Genomic DNA, 12,651 nt, shown 5'->3' on the forward strand with positions numbered 1-12,651 from the left:
TGTATGCATTATCATCATTTTAGAAAAATACGTCGTCTGGACTCTGGCCCACATTTTTTCATTTCGTTCACTAAGACCTATCTATACCTAAGCGCCAGCGTGCGTTATCGCTTCTTCTTTCATAAATACGAAGAGTGAGAGAGATGCATGAAATTTCAACTTTCAACCTAGATTGGCGCAAGTAAGGTCAATTTTAATAATCCATCTATACTTTATAATTTATATTACAAATTCGAAAGTGGTCTGTCCTCACCCCATTACCTCTTCACGCTCAAACTGTTAAACTAAACTACTTATGGGACTCTACAAACAACGTCCGTTAACGTTCGTAGAGTCCACATCCTGAGGATGCTCCGGTGTTGGGGCGAAACGCGCGTCGAGGTTTTCAACCTGCAAGGTGGTGAGGGGCCTTGCACGGATTTGCCAACATTATTGCTTGTGTGGTGGTGGTGTTTGCAGGTTCTTGCATGCGAGTGTACGCATAGGCAGTGTGGGAGGAGGGAGGTGCTGTACGCATGCCTATGCGTACACTCACTCATTTACTTAAAGGTGGAAGTTTATTTCGCGGAATATTGCTAAAAATAATAACAAATTAAATTTTAAGCTATGAATTTCCGCAAAGTAACGCCTGATTCCATTACTAAATGCGAGTTTTTCAGGATTTCTATCTATTCGACTTCTTAATTGGAAAACGTCAGTTTCACTTAACACAGAGTAAGAAAATAATTATGTGCAGTTTATGGGATAGACAGAATTCCCTCTATGCAAACTGACTTTGAAATAAGTATACTTATTTGAGAATGTTTTATGTTCATATTTTATGACTGTTCCAATTTCTTGCCATTAAAAAATATATCAATTAGCACACTTTGATATTAATTTCATATTTCGTGGTAGATTTAAGAAATGTTTTCTAGTCACTCACTGTTTTTATAAAGACTTAAGTCGCAATAAAAATATTGTTTCATTCAATAAATTATTTTAAATAAAAGTTGTAGCATGATTTTATATTTCATACTATGTTTATATATATTAATAGCTATTTTATTTATATTGTAAAAAGAAAAAAAAAGAACATTATTCGTTTTAAATATTTATATTAGGTATAGTCTTAAATCTCTTTATTTTTTCTTAAGGATAAGCTATTATATTTTTGCAACTCATCATTATTTAAAAAAAAGAATTAACTACTCTAAAGAAATTAAAAAAAATGTTATTGGCATAATAAAACAGTATACATATTATTGCAAATTAATATTAGTTATTGCTTATTAATTTTGCTGTATATTTGAAAGTGGTAGAAAACGAAATAAAAATGTTGTGCTTTAAACCTCCCATTTCTTGAACTCGAGTCCATCTGGCGGCTTGATATCCACTTTCTCCTGGGACACCTGGTTCCAGTTTGTGCTGAGGACGGTACCACCGGACTCCACCTGGGAATTAAAACATTGTCAAAAATATGATTATAGTCTTCAGATGTCTCAAAGAATCATAGAAAAAAATTATGTCAGTTTGTGGTCAGAACTTATGATACTCGATTGTATTCAGGTAAGCAAATAGTCATACAAATATTATAGGGTGCCTATTTCTACTCAGTAAAAGACACTAGGTAGAACAACAACAAGGATATAAAGTTTTTGGTGTCGTCAAGATATTAAGCTATTGCAAGGTTTCTCAAAGTGGGGTTCGCGAACCCCTAGGGGTTCGCCATTCGACGGCAGGGGGTTCGCGTCAAGATCAGGCATAGGCATGCGCGGCACTCTTTTGGCACTTTATGCGTTTTCATTAGTTAGTAAGGGGTTCGCTGTTACCTGTAAATTGTAACAGGGGTTCGTGGATCCGAAAGTTTGAGAAACTCTGAGCTATTGCATAGCTTTTATCACGAGCTTTGAGCGCGGCCAACGAATCGAAAAATTCCATAAGGCTGTTTACACACACGCCACTGCATACATTTCTATGGGCCCTTTTCACGCGGCGGCGGCGATTCTTTACCGCGGTGCCGTGTGTAAACACGCTTACGAACTCCCCCACCCCCTACCGTCCCCCCACTCGTCGACGTTGGTGTGGCGTTGCGCGTTGGTTCCCGGTGTTTGTGTGCGTGTGAGACGTATGCGAATTATAATTGCATTTAAAAATGCTATTCAATACCTTTACCGCGGCAGTCCCTGATCCCTGTCATATTTTTAATAAAAACAACTATTATCTCTTTTACCACCTCTGCCAGTCTGTTAAGTAAAATATCGATACAAATATAACGTAATAAATATACATACAAAGCTTTTATTCATAGCTCGTCGGACCTCGTCTGATCCCTCTCCATATATCTTCTGGAAGAGAGCATTAATTGCAGCATCTCCCTCTGGTTTTTCCTCTTCTTCCTAAAAAAGAAAGAAAGGTAAAGGTATTGTCTGTCAATATCATTTAAGATGAGAAACCTTATTTCATATAACAAATTAAAACCATAAAACCAAAAAAAATAATACGTGGGAGAGCCATGCTTTGGCACGAATGGGCCGGCTCGACCGGAGAAATCCACACAGACCGTTCTCACAGAAAGCCAGCGTGAAACAATGCCTGCGCTGTGTTTTGCCGAGTGAGTGAGTTTACTGGAGGCCAAATCACCTACCCTATTCCCTTTCCTACCCTCCTCTATTCCCTTCCTTTCCCATCCCTACCCTCCCCTATTCCCTCTCAAAGGGCCGGCAACGCACCTGCAGCTCTTCTGATGCTGCGAGTGTCCATGGGTGACGGAAGTTGCTTTCCATCAGGTGACCCGTTTGCTCGTTTGCCCCCTTATTTCATATTAAAAAAAAGCCCACACATGCCATACACGCAACATTTCGTGTACGCGTATTTGTTCTGACAAATGTGCGATTAGTTTTACACTAACCCCCTTACTAATAAACGCTGTATAAGCTTTGAATAGTTATACAGTGTTTTGTCTTCTTCAATCCAATTAAAAATGACACTTGTGTGACAGGAACAAAACACTGTATACTATTCAAAGCTTATACAACGTTTATTAGTAAGGGGGCTAATGTCCCAAAACTTACCATTTTTATAATATCTTTCTCAATTTTATCCCAATCTTTTCTAAATATTTTTGGTGGCTGTTGAGGACCAGAAGCATCAATTACCGCTGAAAATTAAAAAAGAAAGTAGGTACACTTATTAAAGTGGTATGAGCACCGAGCAGGTCTAGTTACCGCAAGTCACATATAATAATTTATCTGTATGCTATAAATATCAATTATATTATTAGGGTTCCATACCCAAAGGTTAACAACGGGACCCTATTACTGAGACTTCGATGTTGTTTAATGTTGTTCGTCTGTCTGTCTGTCTGTCTCCAGGCTGTATCTCAAGAACCGGTATAGCTAGACTTCTGAAATTTTTACAGATTGCATATTTCTGTTGCCGCTATAACAATACTAAAAACAAAATACAATTAATATTTAAAGGGGCTCCCATACAACACGATTTTTTTGGCACCAGGCAACAGGTGTGTAGTTGAAATTTTCATAGAATCCTCAATTGCATGGGTCTACTTTATTAATTTATAATAAAATTATTAAAATAAATATGTATATGTTTTTGGCCTGTTTTTACTATATTACAGCATGGAACCCTACATGTGCGAGTTGGGCTTGCACTTGGCTAATTTTATCAAGTATGAGAAATCAATATTTCTGCAAGCAGCCAAAGGCCAAAAGTTAAATTTATGTTGTTATGCAAGTAGATTACACAAATTCAAATTCACACATTTACTGGGATGTAACATACATACCCTGTGGAATTGCTTTAATTTTTTCATCTTTGCCCTCTCCTTCCAATAGATTCCACCTTAGACCTTCTTTCTTGCGAAGTTTAACTTCAATTTTGGATGGACTAACTACATATGTGGACATTGATGGAATAATCTCATGGGCCAGTTCTAGTTCTAAGCTGTATTCGGAGTCAGAATTTGGAATTGGACTGGACACTGATAACTGAAATTAGGTTATTTTATTTATTACTATTAAAGAGGAAACTTTATTTTAAAATTAATTAAACAATATATTAATATTATTTATTATTGCACATAATGCAAAATAGTTTTGACATAGTGTTTTATTGTTAAAATAATAATGGAAGGTAATACATACACTCCTTTCACCAAACTGTATTTTCACTTGATCACTTGGTGCATTTTTTAATAATATCGTTACTACCACAAGCGCGTCTGTTTGATACCAATCGTGTTTAATTTTAGGTTTTATATCCTGAAAATAGCCGAATATTGAACATTAAGTACAAAAGAAATTGCACTTTATCATTTCACTTGTTTCAACAGAGTTTACATCAATTTAAAATATAATTTATACCTCCTTAGTGGCCGCATTATTACTTTCACTCATCCTGCTGAAGTATTTTGTAGAATAAGCTTTATTTCTTTCTAGAATACAATGAAATGCACAATTTTATGACCAAAATAGAATCCGAATGAATTTTGTGTTTTTGTTGTGACAGTTTTTTCGATATTGCCAGCTTTGAATTTCCAGAAAGATCTTTAAAGGTTTTTTTACGGTCTTCCCGTATTATCTATGCTTTTCCCAATAACCAAGGTACATATTTGGTTTTAGATTAATGTATTATAGCTAGAAAACAATATTTAAATAGACTTTATTAATCCATAATATTATATATTATGGATTAATAAATATTATGTTCTTGGTTTATTTTGTCAAGTCTCAAGAAAAAACTACCTATTAACAGCTGACTATTGACATGACCTTCAGTTGACTGTTGACAGATTTTTCTAACCTCAAAAAGGTCTGAAAGGCAACAAACAAAGCAAAACAACAAAACAGAATACTAAATACTTATAAAAGTATTACTTTACTGTAAATGAGAAAAACAAATCTTAGATATCTATAAGAAATTAGAATGCGAGTAAGTAGTATCAAGCATCAGAAAATATTATATTATTTATTAACTTCTAATAGGACCTAGGAGTGTTAATGGTGATAATAAATATTTTTCTTATCTTGGTATTATTGTTTACTCGCTTTATACAGTTTTATTTGATAATGCATGAATAAATATTAGTTGGAAAGCATTGAAATATTGACATTTTAGAAGATCAAGTCTGTCAGAATGCACTCACTATAAAACTTACTTACTTATATATTTTTCAGCACCTGTTACAACAAGTATACCGTAAGATAAACCTACATTCCATAATACATATTAGAACAATGAGTCGCAAAATAGCCGTTTGTCAAATGACCTCTGTTGCTGATAAAATTAAAAATCTAGAAGTAGTAACAAATCTTATAAGGGACGCAGCAAAGGAAAATGTACAGGTAAAAAAGAAATTAGACATTCATTCATCAAATCTCGATTGATCTTACTATGCAAGGGTGAAGGGTCAATAAGTCTTTTGGTATGTAATATGCTTGTTTCAATGTAAATAAGGGTGTGTATAATATTTTTAAGATGATATTTTTTCCGGAAGCATGTGATTTTATATGTGACAATAGAAAGGACATAGTTCGATCAGCTGAACCTATACTAACTGGCAATACAGTCAAAGCATACAAAGAGCTAGCCATACAAAACAATGTATGGTTGTCAATGGGTGGACTCCATGAAAAAGTAAGTTGTGGAATATTTTTCCTTTTATTTTCTTATTAATAAAATAACATGACTCTTGACCACATTTATAAGGTTCTCAGTTACATCTTAGACTCAGTTAACCCATCAATCCCCAAGCCGCAGCCGGCTGCCACATAACAATTAAAAATATATTGTGTCTGCCATACCCACGAATCATGGATGTGCCTTTAAACAAGCAATTCTTGTAATATCAGTGGCAAAGAGTCCATATAACCCGATTCCCGTCGGCTTTCCTTTTGGAAAATCTAATCTATGGGCCAAATACATTTTTATCTAATAAATATATTACATACTTAAAAAACTTTGAATTCACTAAAAGCCTACAAAATTTTATATGCAATAAATTTTTATCTCACTTGAAATAGTTTGCATTAATAATTAATCGCCTACAAATTTATATAGGCAGGCGTAGAACATCTCCGATAGAAGCCGATAAATTAGTGGGTTGTTTCTTCATACAACAATATTTCATAGTAAGCATCTGTCCTTTTCATTCCTGAGAACTGATCGTCATGTTCTGTCTCGTTCTAGCACGCGCGAATATACTCGGAAATAAGCCGATAATCGGCGAGTTATTACAGAGAAAGGTTAATTAGCAACAAGTGCGAGCGAGAAAGATGAGTCATTTATTTTTATATCATGTTGTTTATGCATCTTTATTTTGCAGGATGACAAAAATCCGGACAAAATCTTCAACACACATATAATAATAAACAACAAGGGGGAAATTGTTGAAACTTATAGAAAATTGCATTTATTTGATGTTGAAATACCAGAAAAAAATGTGAGATTGAAGGAGAGTGACTTCTGTACAGCCGGTAGTCATATAGTGGCTCCAGTGGAGACTCCCGTGGGAAATGTTGGTTGGTGTATTCTTTTATATAGTGTGTATTCTCCTATATAGTTTCTTGACACAAATACAGGAACTAGGGGATAAGCAATTTTGTAGTATGAGACATTGAATTCTGAAACTGTAAGAAAGAAGATGATGAACAATATTTTGTTACCTCATTTTGATGAAAACAAGTGCTTTTTTTTTATGTACAAGGTGTTACAACAAAACAAAGTGATAATACTTTAAGGTGTGTATGACTTCCCTGTATAGAGTTTGCTGTGAAAGTAGCAGCACTGGAAGATTAATTCTTGTAACTTTTGTTTTGACAAATTCATGATGCTTATAAACCCATTCAAATCATGTCACCACACAATCATCACAATCATCAGTTCACCACATCTGCTTATAATACTCAGAATAAAAAAAAAATCAAATCACGAAAAAAATATTCTTTTTCAGCGTCGTTACTTTAATCTGCGGCGCCCATACAGTCGGCATGGCGCGCCGCAGACTCGATCGCACAAAAAGTCGGTCGTCTGCTATCTCCCAGTAAACTGCATTTAAGGAACACATACACACCCTAAAGTATTATCAGTTTGTTTTATTACACCTGTTAAAATTACTTTATTTGTATCTGTTTGTGAAATATTATGGTAGCCATGCTTAATTATTGGTTGTTCAACAAAATTTGTAGGTCTTGCCATATGCTACGACATGCGTTTTCCGGAGCTGAGCACAGCTCTGACTATCATGAGAGCTCAGGTCCTGACGTTCCCATCCGCCTTCACTTACGCCACTGGGTTAGCTCATTGGCACATACTTCTAAGGTAATACCAGTCTACAGTTTTATTAGATGTTGCACCCAACTTTGTCTACTTACTCAGAAATCTTGTGTTTGTACTTTGTAGTGCAGTAGCCTTACATTTTTTACAACAATCATATTATGATTATTTTGTACTCTGAAAAAGGGTACAAACAAATCTTACATAGTGCGTTATTGAAAGTGAAATCATTAATATGCTATCATTTTTAGTTTTTACTCTAATAACAAAATCCTTAGTAACTTAATGGGATAGAAGTATTATTGATAAATACAATATTTTCCAGAGCAAGAGCGATAGAGAATCAATGTTACGTGGTCGCGGCGGCTCAGGTGGGCCATCACAATCCCAAGCGGCGCTCGTACGGCCACGCACTGTGCGTGGACCCGTGGGGCGAAGTCCTAGCCGACTGCGGGGAATCCGCCCCCTGCTACAAGGTCGCCGAGATAACGGAAAGGCTGACGGAAGTGAGGAGAAACATGCCGGTTATGCAGCATCGAAGGTGTTGTAAAGATTTTGTAACGATGTTAAAAACATTCTGGTTGTCTTAAACTGATTTTTGTACGTAATTATTATGTGTTGCCTTCGGGGCCAGTTCCATATAAATCTATTCATTGGAACACAGTTCCTTACATAAAACTCTTTAATATTAAAATATTCTTCTCTTTTATATAAACCAACTCTTTAATTTTCCATCCAGACCGAGTATATACTCATTATACACTCTGAGCGTCCGCAACAAGCCGCTGTCGGAGCACTGTGAGCGTCCTGCGCCGGACTGTCCGGCCGAGGTGGTGTCGGACGCCGGACCGACGCACGTGTTCGGACACGTCACCATACCGGACTCCTGCGTCTTCTACAAGTCGGAGCTGACGTACGCGTTTGTTAATCTCAGGTAATTTACAATAATTATTTTGGTTAAAGGTATGCTACAGAGCTTGAAATTTCACTGCCTCATGGATATTCGGTACAACATAATGTTATGTAATGTTAAGGTGAAAACGCACTTATACGACGCTGTTGCGGAGCGACACGGATCTAAAGTTTAGTGTCGCTGTTCCATAGTCAGTGGCGGCCTTACCGGCGGTTCGCCACCCCCTAGGGCCACCACTGTCCAATGTCCATAATACTGACGTTTTTTTGCTATGTGAAATAATGTCTTGAAGGCTGATCAGGGAACACCTACATCCACGTCAAGTCGAGCTAAAACAAGCTGCACGGCCGCGCCACCCATATTTTGAAACAATTCAAGCCATTTTTGTCCTCCCCCCTCTCAATATTTGCAGTAGATAAAACTATAATGCTGTATAACGCCTCCGTGGTCTAGTAGTATAGGGCGCGGCTCTTGACTCAGAGGTCGTGGGTTCGATTCCCGCGTTGGAAGCATGTTATTTCCTAGTTTGGTTTTAATGCTGTATTATATCCAGGTGTGTAACACCGGGCCACGTGCTGGTGGCGCCGCGTCGTGCGGCGCGCCGCAACCGCGACCTCACCGACGACGAGGCCGAGGACTTCTACCGCGCCGTGCGGATTGTGCAGAACGTTAGTTATCTTATTTACGTCCTATAATAATATAGATCTATTATTTTCAAGAATAAATGTCCATACATCTTACCTCTTCACGCTGAAACCGCTGAATCGATTTTGCTGAAATATAAATCCCGGGAAAGGACATAATATGATACTTTTTATCCCGGAAAAATGTACGGTTCCCGCGCGATAAAAGAGTTTTGGCGCAAGGGAGATGTGGGCGTCATCTAGTTTATAAATAAAGAGAAGAATACTGAATTGCTGGTGAATTTGGAATGGGATACAAACGGAGCGACGCGCGTAACTGGTATTGTTTAGTTTATTGTGGTCGCTCTTGGGAAGCTTTTGCGCGCTGCGTGCCGCAAGGATCGGAAGAGTACATTTAATGCTTTAGATTAACTGTCTGTTGCAGCTGATGGAGCGCGTGCACGGCGCGGAGTCGTGCACGGTAACCATACAGGACGGCCCCGACGCCGGACAGACCGTGCAGGTTGGTATGAGTTTCGCTTCAAACATGGACACTTTAATCCGTCAAGGGTGAATATATAGGGTGTAGCAAAAATAATTCATAATATTATATATATTTTTATACATTAATTAGGGTCGTCTATGGGCCAGTCGCCCATATCCTTTGTTTGTTTCTTTTACCAACAAATGATCTTTATATTGAAGGACATAATATATATTATGTGTCCCTAATACATGTGTACTCTTCACTGTGATAATTGAAGCGCCGAAAGACTATTTTTTAAAAGTTTTATATGGACAAGCGCCCAAGCGCAATAAGTTATCCCATACAAATGTTAAAAAAAGTTGCTAATTCAGCGCTGCTACTTTCACAGTGAAATCCATACAAGGGCCTTTTTAAACTCTTGTATGGAAAAATCCAATGATGAAAAACTCAAAGCAGATATGTTACTACCGCGCGCGTTGTGAAGATTCAAATACGGCCCAATTGGGCCGTCTGTTGTTTAGTCTGCATCGAGCGCAGTCACGAACGTGCCGCGTCTTGTCTTACCTAGGTAAATAAATTGAAAATACGTCGTGCGTGTATCGAAAATGTACCAATTATGACTCGAAAGTAAACAAAACACATGGAATCTCTTACCACATGTCTTGATTGCAATAAATACCTCGATTATTTACATTTTCAATGATTTTTTCGAACAATCTGGAAAAAATAGAATTTTCGTCATAGCTCATGCGAAGAAAGAGACAGCGATACGATTCGACGTTTAAAAATAGAACTGTCTCTTTTATGTAAATGGTTTTTCGTATCTTTTGTTTCACTTATCTGTCAAATTTGTCAATGTTTGCAATTTTGAATTTGAAATTTGTTCGGAATAGATTTAAGCCGGAAAATAGTATGGACGTAATATATCTGTATAAGTAGAATATCATTGGAAAAATCTATGACACCGGGGCGGATTGCCCATACAAATCACATAAAAAATTGATCTTTCTTAGCTGCTACTTTCACAGTGAATACACACCCTAAAGTATAGTTTTGTTACACCCTGTGTAATTAAAGCTAAAATTCAAACAACAAAAATAGGCAGTAGGCACTCTACAATGTAATCCATCAAGTAAAACTAGACGCGAATGTTACATGATTGATCATATTATCGTGATGAATGAACGTCATAAATGTTAGTGGATGAAACAGGTAAGTAACAGTTGAAAAAATTACAGATTTTTTGCATAAATGAAGGCTTTAGCGCCGGGAAAACTTTCGGGATTTGAAATAAAAAAACTGCCGATTTTAAGTGTAGCCAGATATATTAACCAGATGATGAAGTAGGTAAGTTACCGGGTTTGTTGAATTATGAGGGAAATATGAGTTATTGTCCTTATATTGTAAAATGTTAGTTATCTGGTTCTTCCACTCACGTCTTTAAATGTGCATTTTGAACTGACAGAAATATTTGTTGTAGCACCTCCACTGCCACATAATGCCGAGGAAGAAGGGAGACTTCATACAGAACGACCTCATATACCTGGAGCTGGCCAAGCACGATCAGTGAGTTGCATTGTTGTAAAGTATATACTCACAGACATAGATCAAGATAGATACCGCATATCCCTCCATTTGTATGAGAACGAGCGTGCCACTTTTTTCCTACCGTTGTGACGTACCGATGATAAGAAACGTGTCCATTATCTAAGCCAATGTTTCTATTCGAATTTCTACAGCTCAATACGGCACAATTAGGCATTTTTCAATCCCATTGACGTCCGATTTCAATAACGATGGAGCGCAGACTAAAGAACAGACTTTCAAAAGAGGAGCATTGCTCGTCGTTTGGGAAAGCGATATGGCACGCGAAGTACAATACACATACGGTATCTATCTTGATCTATGTCTGTGTAATAACTAATAATGTATAATTATATACTATATAATATTATATGGAAGACTACCTCGTTCTTGGCAATCATCCTATGATTGGCTGTTGGCACCTTAGATTTTTAAATACCATGAATGCCAATTAAAATATTTTCTGTAGTGTATAAATGCGAAAGTGTGTCTGTTTGTCTGCCTGTCTGTCTATCTGTCTGTTACGTCATCATGCCCAAACACATAAACCGATTTGACTGAAATTTGGTTTGGAGATACTTTGAGTGTCGGGAAAGGATATAGGATACTTTTTATCCAGAAAAATGCACGGTTCCCGCGCGATATACGAATTTTAAACGGAATTGCGGGCGTCATCTAGTCTTTATCTTATATATAAAATTCGCGTGTCACAATGTTAGTTACCGTACTCCTCCGAAACGGCTTTTCTGATTTTTACCAAATTTTATATGCATATTCAGTAGGTCTGAGAATCGACTACTGGCTACTTTCTATATTGCTAAGTGCATTTGTTGAATAAATAATAGTAAATTATTACAACTTGAGACTGAAAGCGACCATTGTTTGTGCGACGGGATAGCGATCGACGTTACCATGGTAACATACTTATTTAGTCACTTCAATAAAATAATATGGGCGAAATACTATAGAGAAAAATAAACATATATCGCGAAATACTTTATATATAGCAAAACAACGTTTGCCGGGACAGCTAGTTTCTCTTTCGACACTTTTTTTCTTCTACTTTCAACTGTGAAATAACGAAGGCATCATGGCTAATCGAAATACACAAGTTGTGATCTCCGCAGGTTCAGCGCGCGACACCCGGCGAAGCCCCCGCGAGAGTTGGCCGACATGAAGGCCGAGGCGGCCATGTTGAGAGCGACGCTGCAGAAGATGCAGGACGAACAGACCAAAAATCAAATTTAATATAAGGTTTAATAATTTTATTTAGTTAATACTTCAGGGTGTGTATGTGTTCCTTGTAAAGAGTTCACTGTGAAAGGAGCAGCGCTGAAAGACCATTTTTTTACTTTTATATGGGCAAGCGCCACAGCGTCACGAGTTTCCGCATACAAAAAAAAATTTGATCTTGCAGCGCTGCAATTTTCACAGTGAACTCTTTACAAGAAACACGTACACACTGTAAAGTATTATCACTTATTTTTGTTACACCCTGTATATACTCACTAATCCCTTACTAATAAAGTATTCCACTCTGTGTATAAGGACGCTATAGTAACGTACCTATACAATGTTTTGTCAAGGTTTGTCAAACAAGGAAAAACGTTTTGTAACTGATACGTGTGTATACACACTACACAGTGTGGACTTTCTTGTTAGTAAGAAAAGAAATAGTCATCATAATACAGGCAGGGCTTAGGGTCAGTTCACATTGGAACGTGATGCGTCGATGCAATGCGTCATTTTTAAGATCACATTATATTAAA

The 12,651-nt window shown here is 37.1% G+C and overlaps 2 protein-coding genes across 3 annotated transcripts; one reads left to right on the top strand and one right to left on the bottom strand.

The window, feature by feature from the left end:
• Positions 1–1,241: 1,241 nt before the first annotated feature.
• Positions 1,242–4,507, bottom strand: LOC121726753 (protein SGT1 homolog). The gene is made up of 6 exons (XM_042114237.1): positions 4,365–4,507; positions 4,146–4,262; positions 3,788–3,989; positions 3,054–3,139; positions 2,274–2,378; positions 1,242–1,433 (listed from the first exon to the last, which is right to left on the bottom strand). Exons 1-6 carry the CDS (start codon positions 4,395–4,397, stop codon positions 1,326–1,328), a joined length of 651 nt encoding a protein of 216 aa, XP_041970171.1. The 5' UTR covers positions 4,398–4,507; the 3' UTR covers positions 1,242–1,325.
• Positions 4,508–4,754: 247 nt separating this feature from the next.
• Positions 4,755–12,182, top strand: LOC121726748 (nitrilase and fragile histidine triad fusion protein NitFhit). 2 transcript variants are annotated; one of them, XM_042114223.1, is made up of 11 exons: positions 4,755–4,812; positions 5,178–5,345; positions 5,479–5,637; positions 6,326–6,521; positions 7,188–7,320; positions 7,601–7,816; positions 8,015–8,209; positions 8,742–8,856; positions 9,257–9,334; positions 10,779–10,864; positions 12,010–12,182. In XM_042114223.1, the coding sequence occupies exons 2-11, from the start codon at positions 5,238–5,240 to the stop codon at positions 12,128–12,130; spliced, it is 1,407 nt and encodes a 468-aa protein (XP_041970157.1). In that variant the 5' UTR covers positions 4,755–4,812; positions 5,178–5,237; the 3' UTR covers positions 12,131–12,182. The 2 variants fall into 2 exon arrangements, with proteins under 2 accessions (XP_041970157.1, XP_041970156.1); XM_042114222.1 differs by lacking the exon at positions 4,755–4,812 and adding an exon at positions 4,842–4,932.
• Positions 12,183–12,651: the final 469 nt, after the last annotated feature.

The sequence above is a fragment of the Aricia agestis genome, chromosome 5 (genome assembly GCF_905147365.1).
Source record: "Aricia agestis chromosome 5, ilAriAges1.1, whole genome shotgun sequence".
NCBI lineage: Eukaryota > Metazoa > Arthropoda > Insecta > Lepidoptera > Lycaenidae > Aricia > Aricia agestis.